Below are 19151 nucleotides of genomic sequence, written 5' to 3' on the forward strand. Positions count from 1 at the left end.
GAAATTGTGATATAGCCCATCGATAAAAAAAATGTGTTCTTTTATTTAGTTTTCTTTAAAACTGATATTGTGATATTGTGTGTCAATTTTCTTTTAAGCAGGGGGGGTGGATGGCTGAATGGTTAGCGTGCGCGCGCTGTACCATAAAGTCTGTCATTGAGTCGACTGGCGTGGTTTCGAATCCCCGGTTGTACGTGACAAGGAGTAGGTCGCCTGTCCAACCTCGTGGGTTTTCTCCGGGTCCTCCGGTTTCCTCCCACTGCTAAAGACCCCTACGCGCAAGCGAATTATTGAAATAAAATTAAACCATATGTTAGTCCCGAAATGACCTAGTTTGTGTCGAGTGGACGTTAAACCCCATTTCTCTCTCTCTCTCTCTCTGTTAAGCAGCCAAGATAGACGTAACTGCTGCAATCCTAACAGCGTTTGAAAATAGGAGAGTGACACGAATCCAGCGTGCACATTTGCTCTTGGTGTTTGGTAACTCCGTTCTAGTGTTCTTGACATGAAAATAATTGTTCAGATTGCATAATAATATCATTTTTGCTACTCTTACAAAGTGGCGAATAGGCTTACAAATTCACAATGATCACAATGTGACCGTCAGAGATGTGTAAGTGTTTGTGAGCATTCGTGGTCGTAAATAGAGTGCTGCAAATATTATATATAAACATGCTCCTAAACTTCGCCGGGAAAAATATCCTCATTGCTATTGCAATGTTTTCGTAAGTTATCGCAAGCCATACGAATGATAGAAAAACCCTACAAATGTCTTACAATCACTACACATGTGTAGCAATTTTATGGCCGACCCAATATTGCTTTCAAGTTCGTAAAAAGGCTTTATTACATACAAGTCCCGTAATCCAACGGAAATAGATGATACCTTGGTATATTAAAATGACCCGTAGATTAACAAAATATATCACCTCATATCTGTTTAGGTTTTCATACTGATATAGTAATTGAGCGTCAGTGGAAATTTTCCAGGTATGGCATCAGATTTACATATCCATATTTGGCTAATGCTTACGTCATTGGGCGTAATTAACCAATCACCTATTTAATGTGAGATACCAGGGAATATAAAAGAGCAAAATTGGGGGTTGGGATGGCCTAGTGGTCTAGATTGTCGCGCTTCGACCTCTAGCTGGCTTGTCACCTCTGTCATGCGGTCGTGGTTTCGATCCCTGGTGTGAGTGTATGTGGCTTGGAGATAGGGGCGCCTTCTCAACCTCGTGGGTTTACTCCGGGTACTCCGGTTTCCGCCCACAGGAAAGACTCCTGCGCGTGTGCTAAGATAAAAATGAAAAATATGACAAATGAAGTGTACGTTAAACAATAAGAACAACAACAGCTTGTTAAATCGGATGTCACTGAGATTCTGTGGAGGCCATGATGTAGTGTGTAACTTTTCGAGAAGTCCAGTCAGTAGCTAAGTGGGTTGAGAGAATGAAAGACATTTTATTTTGGAGTTTTATGAAGATTTATGCTTGTAAACTGCGCATCCTGCTTCATATAAAAACGTGTATAAGAAAATCTTTGCGTTTCTGATAATATAATACGATTTGGGTAGCCGTAGTCAAAGAACGCAAAGTCCAAAATTCAATAGCTATGACATTTGTATTGGGGACTGTCGGATGTGGCAAGCCTTCGGTTTCGCTTTCCATACTCGACTAATGGGTAGTGGTACACATGGATTTTCTAGCATTCGTCTTGGATCGGCGGCGGCCGGATGATAATCTCGCACATGCAGTAGCAAATATTATCATATGGAAATTGAAATTCGGAGCAAATTGGCCTAGAAAATAGAAAATACTGAGAAAGTGGGGCCTTACAAATATTTATCAATGCTTACGAATTTCTTACAAATCCTTGCAAATCTTAAAAAAAATGTCTAACGATCACTACAAAATACAAAATAGGTTACATAATGTATCTCAAGGCCGGTCTTTTTTGAAGACGTAACATTTTCTACGAAATAAGTATTTTAAAGATTCAAATAAAAGAAGCCCAGATATTTTTGTCGCGATTTTGTTTTCTAAATAATAGATGGATGATATACTTACATAATAGTTATACCCAGAATGATTGACAGGATCAGAATTATTATAATCTGGTTCGGGTATATAATCTCTTTCTCTACCATTATAAAACTGTAATCCTTTTCTAGACATCTTTAAATTAGATGATTCTATTACTAATTAAGAAACTTAAATAAATCTTTAAATGTTTAAGCTAGCTACAGAATGATTTTGCCACATAAAAAAAACATCCAAGAAATATTAGGCTTTCGGTGTTTTTTTTCAAATATAGAAACATTAAACCAACGACATTGAAACTAACGGTAAGTATTATATGCTAAATAACATTCGAACTTATGACTAACATGAAACTAACTGCGTACTGTTTATCTATGAATTTATCAATAGGGATATCGGATATAAACCCCAAATCCTTATGGTAAATAGCCACTACTAACAATCGAATAAAATGCATGGACGACTAATGTTTTATTTTATTATCTCTTAGCTGTGAACCGTATCGAACAATTTTTCTAGTCCGTCTTTATATGAATAGTTTGACCATCAAGTAAATATATCTTCCTCGAGCTTTTACTTGGTAAACAATATGGCTTTAAATGTAATCGAAATGTGTGAACTGTCCCGAGGTCAAGATCATTGGACACAATAAAGGTAAGTTAAATCTCTCGATTATTTACTTATCTTCACAATTTCATAAAGATGTTGGGTTGTTGCAATTCCGTCCTCTACAAGGACAGGCGGACTTGGTGCCCGAGGCCCCTGATTCCGTAAAGGGCCCACACTCTAAGGAGGGGATGGGGGTGTCTTTCACCCTCGGAAGAGCAAAGTTACTGTCCGATATGTGCGAATATCGAAAGGAACCGAGATCTTTGGGATATAAAAATATATCTTAACTTTCATGGGGAGTTGGATGGCCGAATAGTTGCCCGTGCGCGCTGTATCATAAGGTCTTTCATTGAGTCAATTTTAATTTATCGGTTGTACGAGGCAAGGAGTAGGATCGCCTGTCCAACCTCGTGGGTTTTCTCCGGGCCTCCGGTTTCCTCCCACTGTTAAAGACCCCTACGCGCAAACGACTTGTTGAAATAAAATTGAACCATGTGTTAGTCCCGAATTGACCTAGTTTGTGTCGAGCGGACGTTAAATCTCTCTCCCCCCCCCTCTCTCTCTCTCTCTCTCTCTCTCTCTGACCACTAGAGGGCCCACAAGCTAAAAACGCTCTAATCCGAGAAGTTACATTCCAATATGCGCGAATATCGACAGGCAGTAAACGAGATCTTTGGTTAATAAGCATATATTTTAAGTTTCATCAAAATCGGATACAAATTTGTGACCCCTGGAGTGTCCACAATCTAAAAACATGATTTTTCGTTCAATTAGGGAACATAATCCATGAAGTTACGGTCCGATACATGTCAATATCGAAAGGAACCGAGATCTTTAGGATATAAATCTATATCTCAAGTTTCCTCAAAATCGGATATAAATGGTGACCTGTAGTGTTAAATGACAATATTGGTGTCAGTCATAATTACATATGTGATAGAACTGGTTAAATACATTCCAAATATAATTTTAACACAGAGATCATTGCTACGGGAGATGTGTAACAAGCACGTGAAGAAACGGGAAGTGACGCCAAACATGACAAACACGAGTTTTCCTTCTATGTATCTGACTGATGTAACGAGCGATAACAGACAAACGATCGAATTTCATTTCACTGATAATTCCGTTGAAGTTGAAAAGTTATTGTATGGGACGGTGAGAGGGTATCTCACAATTCAAAAATAGAATTGGCTGTCACTAGATAAGGGAAAACGAGAAAAATAGAAAAATCCCGTGCATTCCCCCGTTTTTATTCATTCTGTTCTTAATAAAAATATGGTAATGCACGGACTTTTTCTAATTTGTTCATTATCTTTTATCTAATGACAGCCAATTCTTTTTTTGAATTGTTAGATATCCTTTCACCGTCTCATATAATAGCTTTTCATCTTCAACTGAATATTCAATGAAATGAAATTCGATCGCGTGTCTGTTATCGCTCGTTGCTTCAATCAGTTATATAGTAAGATAAATCGTGTTTGTCATGTTTGTCGTCACTTCCCGTTTCTTCACGTGCTTGTTACATATCTACCGTAGCAATGATCTCTGTGTTAAAGTTATATTTGGGATGTATTTAACCAGTTCTATCACATATTTTATAATGACTGACACCAATATTGTCCTTTAAAAACAATGAGAATATACAGGGCCTTAATCGGAATTTGAAAAACCATAACTTGTTTGACAGTCATATTTTTAATGACTTTTTTGCTTATGAATTCCAATAAGACGATTCTTAATAATATTAATTACTTTTTGGGTTATATTTTTACTCATGCACCTTAAATTTTATTTTCGACGGTTGGTAAAAAAATTAAATTTTGGCTGCAGTTAAAATTCTACGGAAGCGTATAATGGTCTTGCATAATCAACGAATAGAAACAGTTAGACCTCTTTATAATTACACAATTACTTTGGCCAAACATATTCTCCAAGATTAAATTTGAATCAAAACATTAATGATATCAATTACAGTAGTAAAACTGTTAAATAATATGAACTGAAAGTCTGTATCTGGGGTTTTTTAGTATGAAACAGTACGTATTAGGTAAAGGGGTATTGCCAGTGTATACGGCTGTGTATAACGAATACAATCTTTGCAGCAAAATGTACCATACGAAAAATGTCTTTATAATGTTTTTGATCTTAATCCGACCAAATGAAATCCTCGCAAATGATTTTCAACGTGAGCATACAAGCGCCTAGATCAGTGGTTCTCAACCCTTTCTTCGCCAACGGCACACCTTGGAACACATGAAAATATAGAGGCACACATGGCTAAATATATATGAAAATTATTTTAATTTTGCAAAATAAAAACATGGCAAGTCAGACGGAATACAACCATAGACAGAGAATAGTCATAGACACATAGAATGACTCAAACTAAATAAAGAAAAACACAGGTATAAACGTACCAGTAGACTTTTGACAGACGAATTTACCACGAATAAACTATTTTGCCGATTTGTTTTTAAATAGATAACATTGTAAAAACAAATTTACAGCATATGGAAATATACTTCCTATGGTTAATTTAACTGTACATTTAAACCCCAGAATTCAATAATGAACTATTTAATGGCCACCAAAATCGGTGATGTGATGTGGATGACACGATGATTGTCCTTTTTATATAAAGAAAAAATATTTATTAAAGACATGGTTATTTAAGTTTGATACCTATTTCTTTTTTTAGATAAGGGGGCAAATTAATTCAGTCTTATTCACATACCATTCATATAATTAGTGTTTATCCGAGCTTCATTGCGACTTGATGACCTCGAGATAACACTTTTGTCTTTTTACGTTTATTACTTGTATTTGAACAATTCAATATAAGATGAGGTGTTTGGCAGGTGTAATTGTACGAAGTCAATGAACGTCCAGAACAACTGTCTAGCATCGTAAATAAATGTAATGACTTGTTTCTGAAGCGAATCGTGTTAAATTTATTTACAAGGATGAGAATATAAGTCAACCCGTTATTGTAAACGCATTGTTCATGTTATCGCCCTTTCTCATAACGGTTAACATGTATATTTCCACAATCGTCTACGGACATTTCTGCCAAGCGTGCAGTTATTTGGGTTCAGTGTATCTTGGTATATATATACCCATTTTCTTTAAATTTCTTATTATATTTTGAGCACCGACATATTTTTCTTTGTACATAAGAAACGGCGATCACTAATTGCTTGTCAGGCCAGCAACCCACTCGTCCAGTCAAAATATCGACTGCTACGTACTTATATTATCCACTTTAGACACTGCTTACTCATGTACAATATGACTGATTTCACATTTAAAATGTGACCGCAATATCCATGAAGGTAATTATTGGTACATTTATTCACACAAACAAGAGGTCGGGTGGTCTATTAACAATCTGGTGAAAACACAGATCCTATTTCGTTTCGTTTTTATAGTTCAAAATTTCGTTTTACTTGTCTTTACACGTACTCGATTGAACGTTCCGGAATTGAATTCCTTCAATTCCAAAAATAGTGACAATCGAGTGAAAAGGTGGATTTCGGGACTGTTGGGACTGACAGAACTGTGACAGAACTGAATTCCGCGTTACTCGATTGCAATTCTGTCAATTCGGGACGTTCTGGACTGTGAATCGAGCATCCCCATAGTGTAGGCCATCGAAAGTATAAAAAAAACGAAACGAAATATAGATCTGTATTTTAATCAGATTGGTCTATGATAACCACTAAACTCAGTTTAATATAATTTTTCCTCTATTTTATTAACAAAGATATAGATCTCCAATATTTACATTTGTACATTATGATTAACAATTAAAAAAACATTTAATATCAAATATTGTAAACGATTGAGAACATTAATTAAAATATGTAACGTGTTATTAATCTCAGCAAACCTTGACAAGAAATTTATTTTATAGTCGCATGTTTGAAATTACAGTTTGTAATTAAGTTCATTAATCTTTATAGAACAATGATAAATAAAACATTATGGAACATTATGTACATGTTAAAAACAATGCCAACAACTTGGTTAATGAGACAATCCACTAAGTACCTTGTAGGAAACCTAAATTATATTTACATTAATTTATGTGTACTTTAAAATTGTGAACGACAAAAAACTGTATAATTTAACAGTGATAAAATGAAATATATGAAAAAGGTATGTATATGTATTAATATCCAAGATTCAAAACATTGATAAATTAATGTGAAATAAAATACTCAATAAAACTATATAATGTTTTAAATAAGGTATACAATGCTAGACGACCGTATTCGAATGTTCCAGCTATAAAGAAAGAAAAAATCAATATATCCGTTCTAGAAACTATAAAACAGTGTCTAGGGACAAATAAAATTTAATAAAAATAATAAAATTTTTAGAATAGATATTTAAAAAAAAAAATCTATAAACTGCAAGACACCAAACATAACCTAATATTTATTAGTCCTGTTTATTTTATTCAAATGCATAGAACATTAATTTCAACATAGTGTTGTATTGTCATGGTTATTGTTTGAGGTTTTGATTTCTAAAATCTTTTATTTCACTCTCTTGTTTCTTTTTTATCATTTTGTTTTCTTCGATCACTTAGAGACTTTCCTCTACATAATAAGTATTGTCATGGTTATTGTTTGAGGTTTTGATTTCTAAAATCTTTTATTTCACTCTCTTGTTTCGTTTTTATCATTTTGTTTTCTTCGATCACTTGGAGACTTTCGTCTACATAATAAGTATTTGATTATTTCTGCGATAAACTGGAAAACCTCCATCAAACTAAGGGCAGATAATCCAATCCATAACCCAACTGTTCCACCGACATCAGAAGCAAATTGAGAATCCTAGAAATAAATTTATGGGCATTAAGAATCAAATATAAATACATATATATATATACATGTATGTTGGTAACGGTAAATCTATGACATAAATGGTTGTTATTCAATAAAGATATAAAACTGACATTCGTGGTTTGCCCTGGACTTTACAATGCGGATGGCATCAGGTCCAGGGAGTGAGAATGTTTTGAGCAAGGGACATAACCCAAACCTGACCGTTATAAGACATACGTCGGCTCAAAATCTTAAACGTCTCCAAAATTGTTCTGGAAACTCTACATTTCATCAAAGGTATTATTTAAAGAATATTAGACATTGGGGGACTGTGACACCTTGGCGAAGGAGTAGAATAAAACTATGATATTAGCCTTAAAAATAATTGAACTTCGACCCACTAGGAGACCATCAAATTTTATCAGAAAATCTTTAGGAACATCCCCATAGCTATTTTCTGTACTAAAATTATCAAGCATGTCATCATTTAAATTACCTGATAGTCAGCTTCTTCTGTAATATTTTGATAATTCAAACTTTCAAAATAAATGTTTAACTTGACAAAATTCTGACTGAAAACAGGAATATAAACATTTATGAAATAATTGATAAACAACTGTGAACCAGGAAATTAACATTATCACCATGCTCGCCTTTTCAAAATGAAATCCAACAATTCTGAAGAGGCAAAAACAAAAAGATAATACAGCAATCCTGTACTTTCTATAGGAGAAATAATTTCCTTAGGATTTGATGTCAGGACTTATAAATCTCAGCAAAGGTTTTCAAATAAAAACACATTTCTTCTTTATAGCGTCCACGGATGACGGTGGTGATCTTTGATTTCAGGACGACGTGTCTTTAGTTCAAATTACGACTTTTTATAAAAGCGTCTCAAAAGTCAATCAAGTTCCGCATAACAAACCAAAATGTTACAAGAAGATTTAGTTACCAAAACCTCTTTTCATTGCATGGAAATCCACCAATTGTTGGTGGTGAACCTATTCAATCCTACTTTGAATGTTTAGACAACCAAAATGTGTGATAACGAGAGTGTCAGCCACCATTGAATGGTAAAAACAGTATATATATTTGAATCTCGTAGGCGTCAGGTAGAAATAAAGTGGAGAAAGACGAGGTTTGAGTTTGCTGATTATTGTAACAAACTTATTTGAGATATTGCGTATAATTCTAAAGAACTCTTTAGCAAGTTACTTGGCAAGACCGAGGATGTGATGCCCATATCCAAAAGAAAGGCCCATTTTGTAAAATCTTTAAAGATATTTCTTCCAGTAAAGATACCAAATATTTCAAAATATATATAAATAAGCTGAAATTATTTACACAATTGTAGACACAGAAGAACTGAAAATAATTTTTACACATATTAAATACTGTATATATAATGACTATTTACAGTTTTTATAATAATTAATATTGCTACTGATTACAAGAGGGGGGGGGAACTAACACTGTTTTTTTTAACTCGTCAGTAAACATGATCTTAAACACCATTCTGTGGCTGGGGTTCCAATCACAACTAATATTCTCAGTCAAATATTGAATGTTTTTCTTCTGGTATAAATTAGAATTGCTGTTTAGGCTGGAATACTACATGGTGTATGGGAACAGACAGAGGTCACAACACTATGCAATCACAACACTTTTTAAGGATATTTTATACATAAAGATTTACTTACGCCAGTGATCTATGGTCGACTTGGTCATAACCATTACATATTGTCTCCCCTCTTTTATTACATAATACTCTTAACAACAATTGCTAAAAATGAATAAGATAATTTTACTTAGTTAATGTGAATTTGAAGATGCGAGTAGGAAACCTCTATTGTATAGAATTCCAACAAATATATTTACCCCCCCCCCCCCCTTACCACCTCAAAAACCCCAACAAAACAATATATAAATAGAAATAAAACCTACTGCATAATCATTTGATGGCCATTGTCTAGCAGACACAGACTTCACATATTTAGTTTCCCTATAACAAATAGAATAAGACAATACAGGAATCATTACAAGGATATGTAGTAATTAAAATGAATAGACATAAGTATATATATATATATATATATATATAGTTCCTATTGATGATCTAGGAAATGCAGTCAGATCGGCCTCTTTCACTTAGGGGTGGGTTAACGCCCAGTCGGCACTAAGTCATTTCGGGATTAACATAAGATACAATGTCATTCAACATTATGCTTGCTGGTTAGATTCTTTAGTAGTGGGGAGCAAACTGCGATTGGGTCGACGACCCTATTCCTACAGGATTTAGATCGATACCACACTACTTAACTCAATGATAAACCTTATGATCTAAAGCGCACGGACGAGACCTGTCAAACCCCATCACTCACTCGATAGGAATCAATTAAATGCAAATACTTACTCGCACGGGTCGTCACATTTACATTTTAAATCGCCGATCTCATATCGTCGGTTAATAGAAACCATGCATTTCGTATCTGAAAATGTAAATATATCACTATTATCACCAATTGCGGGACAAGTTTTAAAATTTTATTATTAAAAATGAAACAACTGAAACAACTATATTTTTGGCTTCAGTTGCGTATCGACGTTAAGTACTCCAAATGAGAGTATCAAACAATCACTAATAAGTATTCTTTTCTATGAAACGAGTAAATTTGGGTTTTCCGTTGGTCGGGATAGCTGACAAAGCACCGCCCCCACGCACCCCAACCAAAATAATCTTCGTCCGCCACTGCCTAGCTTTGTTACTAATGGATTTCTAACCTTTTTGTGAACGGCATTCATGAGGCAATTCCCTAGTATTGGCAATTTTAAGGTTTATTTCTTCTTGTTTAGAATCTGTACAGTTACATTTATCCATTATGAGTACTGATTCACAAAACTTTTGACAAGACTGAAAATAAAGGGATTATATTTTTCAAAAAATAGACAGTTTCCTTCTAGATTTCAGTTGGCTATAAATGCCTAAAAATGGTTACAATTTTTAATAATTAAACCTACGAGTCGAGTCTGACAGTACAATTTCTTGATACTAATTTATGAAAAACAAATTATAAAAGTTATTCCAGAACATACAGTATTGATATAGCTGTCCAATTAAAATGATTGTCCGGTGGCGTTGGGTAGTGATTAGGTCGCGGTAATGGAAATAGATATTATACACGATAATTACCGCTCTAGTATATTTAGCTCCATATTTATTTTGGAACGTTGTTCCGTCGTCACAGGATCCATATGGTTCAACCATTCTACTAACTCTCAGCTGTAATAAATAGGTCCATTATGTTAAAACATTTGCATTGTGGATGCAAAATGAAGATCCGATATTTTAGTCAGAATTCTTTTAAAGCCAGTGAATATAATATATCAACAACAAATACACACATTCCACATTAAAAAGAACCTATAGTGTTTATTTAGCTATGCCATAACAGTACACGTTTAGGAAATGAAATGAAATGAAATGGAGTTTAACGTCCTACTGTTCTGCTCCTAACCTGGGCTAATGAAGACGGGCATACGCCATACAGTGTGCTATGAGGGAAATTTTGCCCGGACAGCGGCACTACGGCCTACTCTTATATCGAATTCCAACTGCCAAGGGATCTTTTACGTGCACGCCAATGTGTACACGGGACCTCGGTTTTTCGTCCCATCCGAACGACTAGACAGCTTTCCTTGTCAGCCCCTCCGTCCTGCATCACTGACAAGGGAGAACCACGCCGGAAAATCTGGATGAACTTTCTCGGCCAATGCAGGGATCGAACACCCGACCTCCAGACTAGCGAGCTAGCGTCTTACCCACTTAGCCACGTGATCCCCCTACACGTTTAGGAACAATGAATTTAATCTCCTTCACTGTATGACCCTACATGTATGACGTTTCACCAAAGGTTCCGACAGTATGCCACACCATTTTCTTCGATCACAATAACACATGCACCCGCACATTTACACATTTATACGATCATCCCTGTCGTTTTACTAATAAAATAAAACCAAGTACGAACAATCCAAACCATTAGACAAAATTCGAAAAAAAAACAAAACACACACCCCCCTCAAGAAACACGACAAACAATGGTAACAGGTGCCCAGAAGAGTAAGCTTACCCTGCCTGGCGCCACACCCGCCATAGCTGCATCCAAACCATAAGACGAAATCTCGGTAAAATAGTGTGATTGGCCAATGGACTAGGCTTTATTGTGTAAATTTGCATTTAATAGGGCATTAGATATTACGCTGCATTGCATACATTTATATAGAAATACATGTATAGTGTACTGTATATGAACTAAAAATACCTACCATATTAAGACCAACGAATGTTTCAGATTCTGGTGCGACTGCGATACCTTCATCATATGGATGTGGAATCGAATCACGATCATGAACCATTATTTGTATTCCATTACCATTAGTTATACCTCTAATAAACTCATGTTTTTCCAAGAAAAGTATTAATTCTAGACCTTTAAATAGAAATGCAAACGAAAGGGTTGCAATAACGAGTCTTGCCCGTGACAATATGGGAATCATGGATGCTCAGTAAGTAAGGTACTGGCTCGCTAACCAGGAGCCCCGCTGTTCGATCCAGTTGTTTTCCAGCGTGGTGTTCCCTTGGTCATGGATGTAGGACGGGGTGGGGCTAGTAAGGAACAGTATATAATCGTTTGGATGGTGACGTACATGTAAAACAGTAACCCGGGCAAATTGTTCCTTCGTAGGACTAATACCCCATTTCCTGACAACCTTTCTACATGAAATAGTACTATCGATCGTCAATATCAAACATACATTGGGAAAATCTCGGCATGATGTGTTACTGGATGTTCCCGAAACATTGTACATTAATGTGATCACTATCAAATGAGTAAGCATATTGTTTATAATCCTCCCATTATGAAAAGAGCGTATGGTGAAATCAGTAGGATTTCTTTGATGAATGTCCGTGGTTATAACAAGCGAATTAATGTTAAGAAACGTTTTTTTTTTCTAAATTGGGTAGAACTGATTTGGTTGACGCCTACAATTTGAAATGTGTTCACTCAATTAACAATAAAACAATTTCATAATGAAAAGGAGCAATTAAATCGTTAGTAAACCAATCCCATCCCTATAATGGAGAAGTAAACCAATCCCATCCCTATAATGGTGAAGTAAACCAATCCCATCCCTATAATGGTGAAGTAAACCAATCCCATCCTTATATGGTGAAGTAAACCAATCCCATCCCTATAATGGTAAATGGTAAAGACACCCCAAGTCTACGAGTAGGTGAATGGTCTTATGAGAAAAAGACAATAATTTCATCAATGTCATTGTTGTACCCGAAAGACGGCTCACACGGGTTGAGTTAGGTGTGATAGAGTATGAGGATATCGCTTCTTACCCTTAACACATAGACTTATTTGCATATACATGTGCAACATGTATTGTAAATATTTATTATAATGTAATGTACAGCAAATATATATATATATATATATATATATATATATATATATATATATATATATATATATATATATATATTCCTTTAAACTGGAGGCTAGAGATAATTAGGTAAAATCGGATTAGTGTACCTGTAAGCAAATTTAAACCCCTTAACTCTCAATTTCGCCAAAAGAAGTAAGGCGTCTTTACATTTTAGATGGTTCGGGTTACCGTCACTAAAAACGATTTTATGAAAACAACCATGATAATGAACTGAAATGGATATTTGTACACTTACCTCGACCTGGTCCACTTCTACGACTCTTAAAAAATGGCGTCTGTAAAGTGTAGCAATTGCCAAAATGCGAATTTGTGATTTGAGTGAAATTCCTGAATATAAAGTTAATTAAATAGTCTAATTATAATAAAAGTTTAAAAATCATGAATAAAATAAACATATTCAGTCTGTGATTTGATCCAGCTTTTTTTACTAATTATTCGTGTTCTTCAAGTCTTCTGAAGGTATCTCATTCCAAATCAGTCACTTCAGCTACAAACTTTTAAACAAGCGTAATAATTCAACACTTATCTGTTTGAATTATATATTTAGGTACTAGTGTCTTATGTATGGAAGCCTATAACTACCATTCATAATTTCTACTTTTCGCCTCTTCAGAACACGAAAGTCGAAAAGTCGAAAAGTGAGGCGACAAGACGGTATACAAGCCAAAATCAACTCGAAAATAGGAAATTAAGAAATAACACATCGCGATAATAGCGCCCCCGTATTTTCTTAATTTCTACTTTTCGACGGGAATTGCGCGTATTCAAATGTGACCTGGAAGGCAGAGACTACAACCACTTCCTAGGCGAAAAGTGGAAAAGTCGACAGTACGACAGATCATAGGTCGCTATTAGCGCAGTGTGTTAATTTCCTAATTTCTACTTTTCGAGTTACATTTTGGCTTGTATAGCCGAAAGTCGACAAGACGGTATATAAGCCAAAATGCAAGTCGAAAAGTAGAAATTAAGAAAATACGGGGGCGCTATTATCGCGGTGTGTTATTTCTTAATTTCCTATTTTCGAGTTGATTTTGGCTTGTATACCGTCTTGTCGCCTCACATTTTGTCGTAACTTCTACTTTTCGACTTTTCGACTTTCGTGTTCTGAAGAGGCGAAAAGTAGAAATTATGAATGGTAGTTATAGGCTTCCACACTTATGCGAAATGAGACAGTTTTGGGGATTTGGTGCTTTATAGATGAAAATGAAATGGGGTTTAATGTTCTTCTTTTTTGCACCGACTGGGATAAAAAAAAAAGACGGACATACGCCATCCAGTGTGCTATGACGGATATTTTGCCCGGGTAGCGGTGCTACGGCCTACTTTTATATAGAAATCCAACTGCCAATGGTTATTTTAAGTGCTTGCCAATGTGTACACGGGACCTCGGTTTTCGTCGCACCCCTGTCAGGCCCCCAGTCCTGCACAACTGAAAAGGGGGTAAATACGCTGGAAAATCCCGGAGAACTTTCTCGACCAATACAGGGATCGAACTTCGGACCTCCTGGTTAGCGAGCCAGCGTCGTACTCACTGGTCCACCGCGTTACCATTTACAAATGGATTTATTCTTCTGTATACGCAATAGTATAATCTAACCTTTACATCAACAAGCCTATCTTACTCAGTGTAACCACACCATACATGGAGATTTGAAATACTTATTTCGCATTTATGATAACTTACTCGGGATGACAACTTCTACCAGCAAAAGCACATTTAATTAGCATAGTTTCTATTTCATGTCCCATCTTCAATCTTGTATGTCTGAAAGTATATAAATACATAATCATGTAGCTATTTTACTACCTGTACCGCATCGAAGCATGGACTCGTGACTGAGATTCTTAATGGATGTCACAAGCAAAATTAATGACGATCATAATATAGCATATTAATTGGAATTTTGAAAGTTTCTCTGCTATTTAAAGAATTTGACAAGACATTCACTAAAGTATATCTGCGACGATTCCTTTACCTGATAGTCCGGAATTGACCTAGTTTGTGTCGAGTGGACGTTAAATTCCATTTCTCCCCTTAAATCGTTCGTCGTTCGTTTCTGGGGTTTTACGTCTACTTCCACCTAAGGTGATATCGTAGACAAGGATGTTTCCTAGGAAACTTACTGGAGGAAGCCGTATGGATTAAGCTTTGGTCCAGTTTAATTTGAGACATAGTGTCTTAGCAGGGAATGCCCAAGTTAAAAATCTCATCGAAAGGAGCGGAGAAAGTTTTGGGGTAGAAAAGGGGTGGCGAGCGGGCGCAGTCTGGTCCGCTTGGCCATAAATGTTTCGATCGTTGTTTTGGGTGGGTAGGGGTAGGTAGGACTTTCAGCCGGGCCCAAGGGCCCCGCCGCCTGTCCGACCTAGGTTCAGGGGTGCAGCGATGCCTCCGGACCAGAACCAAGACAAAAAACGGCCCCCCACAGGATACCCGACATCCCTTCACTTAGGGACGTCCGACTAGCAGTAGCCCTCGGGATGATCACTTATGGATCCCGTCCGTTGGGTCTTGGGGTGGGCCCCCAAATCTTCACAGAGTAGAACACTCTTTTCGTCTCTGCGGGGTCACATCATCATATCAATGATACCGATCTCACACACGAATTCGTAGATTAACTCATAGATTTCGTGTTTGCTTACTTTTGGAAAAAGTAAGTTCGGAACACTGAGAGCCGTGTTGAGGGAACTCAGTTTATCCGTGAGAGGTTTCCTTTCAGCTGAGAGGCGAGCACAGTCTACTAGAATATGGATAGGAGACACGTCTGAGCCACAGCTGCACCTTATAGGCTTAAATGTGCGATATCTGAGTGTTTCTTTCACCTTCAGCTTTGTTATTCCTTCAAACTATATAACCAGTGTGTTTTAAAGCCCATCATTTAGGAGATAAACACTTCCCGTCGCGGGTTCTAATGTAGAATCCCAGGATATGTCACATGTCTATTGGACAATAACACCCCGCTAAATGCGAAACAGGAAGTGTTTATCGAAATTGTAACAAGCTATTTTAGCATTTTAAAAGAAATTACTAAAACAGAGGGGTGTTATTGTCCAATCGACAATGTCTAATTGACCAATCAAAATGCAAGATTCACCCTTAAGCTTGTTACAATGGTGTCTGACTCTATAGCCAGCATTATTTTTTTCTTTTAATTTTATTTTTGTCACCAAACTAATACCATAATTGCATTTACCTTGGTTCGGAGTTAAACAGGGAATAAAAATATCGATAGATTTCATCCGCCTCATCCCTAGTACTAGTTGATTCCCACTCATCTTTGCCATAACCTTCACCGTCTTCGATGTCTAGTTCGGTAGGTGGTCTTTTCACTTCCAGTTTATCTAAAAATCGTTTCTTTCTTACTAAAGGTGGTCCATAAGGTGATCCATTAGGCGGCTCCATGTTAGGTGGGTTCTGAAATTTCATGTTTCGTTGATCCCTTTATATTTTTTTATTAGTAAATGAAATGAAAGGGGGTTTAACGTCCTACTGTTCTGCTCCTATACTGGGCTAATGAAGACGAGCATACGCGATACAGTGTTGCTATGAGGGAAATTTTGTCCGGACAGCGGCACTATCGCCTACTCTTTTATCGAATTCCAACTGCCAGGGGATCTTTTACGTGCATTCCAATATATACACAGAACCTCGGTTTTTCGTATCATCCTCCGTTCTGCAGCACTGACAAGTGGAAACCACGTCGGAAAATCTGGATGACCTTTCTCGGCCAATGCAGGGATCGAACACCCGACCTTCAGGCTAGCGGTCCAGCGTCTTAACAACCTAGCCACCGTGGCTCCCTTTTTATTAGTAAGATGTGATTATTGTCAATGCAAAAACAGAACAACCCTGTCACCACAGACATCGAGGTCCTGTTTCTTTTCTCACCAAAAAGAACTAATACAACTACATCTTGGTTATAGTGCCACAGCAGTGCCAGTTTGATACACTGTACAGGGTAAAACTATATGTGATTCCATACCGCATCAGTATTCACATCCACTACCTTTAAATATATGGGGGTCACGGTGGCTAAGTGGGTAAGACGCTGACTCGCTAGTCTGGAGGTCGGGAATTCGATCCCTGCATTGGCCGAGAAAGTTCATCCCGATTTTCTGGCGTGGTACCCCCTTGTCAGTGATGCAGGACGGAAGACCTGACAAGGACAGTTGTCTAGTCGTTCGAATGGGATGAAAAACTGAGGTCCCGTCTACACATTGACGTGCACGTAAAAGATCCCTTGACAGTTGGAATTTGATATAAGAGTAGGCCGTAGTGCCGCTGTCCGGGCAAAATTTCCCTCACAGCACACTGCACAGGGCCGTAACTAGCTCAGAGCAACCGGGGGGGCGAGAAGTGTTCTCAGGGGTGCTTTAAAATTGACGGACAATGTATATCAATTATTTTTATGGTCGAAAAATTTTTCACAGGGGGGGGGGGGGGCGCGAAAATTTTTTTGCAGAGAGGGGCTTCGACCCCCCTCCCCCCTTTAGTTACGGGCCCTGACACTGCATGGCTTATGCCCTATTAGCCCAGTTCGGAGCAGAACAGTAGGACGTTAAACCCCTTTTTTTTTCATCACCTTTAAATATGCGTATTGCATCAACGTTTCTAGATTAAAATCCGACTTAAAAAAAAACGTATTTGTTTTAATAATCAAACCGAACTAATTTAAAAGGTACGTATTTACCAGTGTCCCCAGAATATTCCTTACTAATATTGACAATGTCAGGAACAATTTATTGGTATAAAACAGATTCTAGTAATGAAAAATCCTGAGAGAAATACTTGTATTATAGTATTACCTGTATACAGAATGCATGAATGAATGAATGAATGAATGAACGAAGTTTAACGTCCTGCTGTTCTGTTCCAACCTGGATAATGAACACGGGCATAGAACATACGCCATACGGTCTATGAAGGAAATTTTGCCAAGGCAACAATTGAATTCCAACTGTGCTACAGCAATTTAACCGACCGATATCCGAATTTATCGAGAAAATTTTTAAAAGACTAACCTGATATAATTGTTGTACATTTGATGGTTTAACGTCATTCAGTAGATCCTGAAGATCTTCGCCAGCTATACTTGTCATGCTTTGTCTCATTGGATTAACGCTACAAATCGTCACAGCTGGAAATGGCAAAGCGTCAAAACCGAGCGAGACTGTGGTTTGTTTTGAAAATTGTAAATATATACCAAACAGATAGAACAGGTGAAATATCATTCCACTAGTTCCAATGAGAAATATAAAAGTCCATGCTCCTTTAGCGAACCACGTCTTAGACACGTGAATATATGGAATTCCTTGCATGGAAGTTCTTTCGGCAAATCTTCTACATATCTTCCTAAAAGACCAGGGTTCCTTTTCATTGTTCGACTCTGATTCGCTGTTAGTCGGTTGATCAGACCTTGGTTGGTTCAATTTCCTTTCGGTATAGTAAGGAATCTCAGGATCATAAGCAATCGGAGAAATCTGGAAGAAAAATATTAACTGTATTTAATATCTTCAAAGAACAGAGTATATAATAATTTTCAATTTATAATTTGGCCGTTGGTGGTCGTTTGATACAAGATTTACTGTATTATCAATTTAAAGATGCTTTATATCATGATGATTTTAACCACTAAAAAAATATTCATATTCCAAAACCTCTTTACTTATTCAATTTCCAAAAACTGTCAGGCGTTTTACGCTAGCGTTTGTTAAACTTCTTAAATGCAAAATATTCCACGAAATGATTTTATTGTATAACATTTATCCATAATAGAAATGACAAGATATGACACGTTCGTCGTTGATAGAGAAATATGTAACCACTTAAGGACCATCCAGTCTTCGTCTTATTGCTCAGTTTAAATCAACACTGATGTTTTTGACTTACCTAAATAAAATTTTAAAATTGGCACGAGAATCGCTTTTGAAAGCCTTTTGTATGTGGGGACTCGATGAACGAGGATAAACATATCCCATGTAAGAGAATGCTACCAGTGTAGACTGGATTAACCAGACATCAAAGACTGTCATACAATTCGGACTCTTCGCGTATTTCGCCGAACATAACTGATTAAAAATTAAGGTAAAAACAGAAACGATTGAATGTACATGTATGTAAATCAGTTTATAAATATTCATATTACATTAT

The 19151-nt window shown here is 36.6% G+C and overlaps 1 protein-coding gene across 1 annotated transcript; it reads right to left on the reverse strand.

Annotated features, from left to right (window-relative positions):
• Positions 1 to 7179: 7179 nt before the first annotated feature.
• On the reverse strand, positions 7180 to 18475 carry LOC126817521 (degenerin mec-10). The gene is made up of 12 exons (XM_050544538.2): positions 18023 to 18475; positions 16195 to 16415; positions 14688 to 14768; positions 13239 to 13330; positions 11813 to 11976; positions 10677 to 10766; positions 10268 to 10397; positions 9900 to 9975; positions 9431 to 9488; positions 9187 to 9269; positions 7983 to 8058; positions 7180 to 7495 (listed from the first exon to the last, which is right to left on the reverse strand). Exons 1-12 carry the CDS (start codon positions 18317 to 18319, stop codon positions 7319 to 7321), a joined length of 1545 nt encoding a protein of 514 aa, XP_050400495.2. The 5' UTR covers positions 18320 to 18475; the 3' UTR covers positions 7180 to 7318.
• Between the last annotated feature and the right edge of the window lie 676 nt (positions 18476 to 19151).

Source organism: Patella vulgata, chromosome 4, assembly GCF_932274485.2.
Source record: "Patella vulgata chromosome 4, xgPatVulg1.2, whole genome shotgun sequence".
Taxonomy (NCBI): domain Eukaryota; kingdom Metazoa; phylum Mollusca; class Gastropoda; family Patellidae; genus Patella; species Patella vulgata.

Coding starts and splice junctions, on each gene's coding strand:
- LOC126817521 (XM_050544538.2), bottom strand. CDS start 18,319: ATGCAAGGAATTCCATATATTCACGTGTCTAAGACGTGGTTCGCTAAA. Junction 10,767..11,812: donor CATTCGTTGGTCTTAATATG/GTAGGTATTTTT, acceptor TATTTATTACAG/CTGAGAGTTAGTAGAATGGT. Junction 8,059..9,186: donor GTCGACCATAGATCACTGGC/GTAAGTAAATCT, acceptor TCCTGTTTTCAG/TCAGAATTTTGTCAAGTTAA.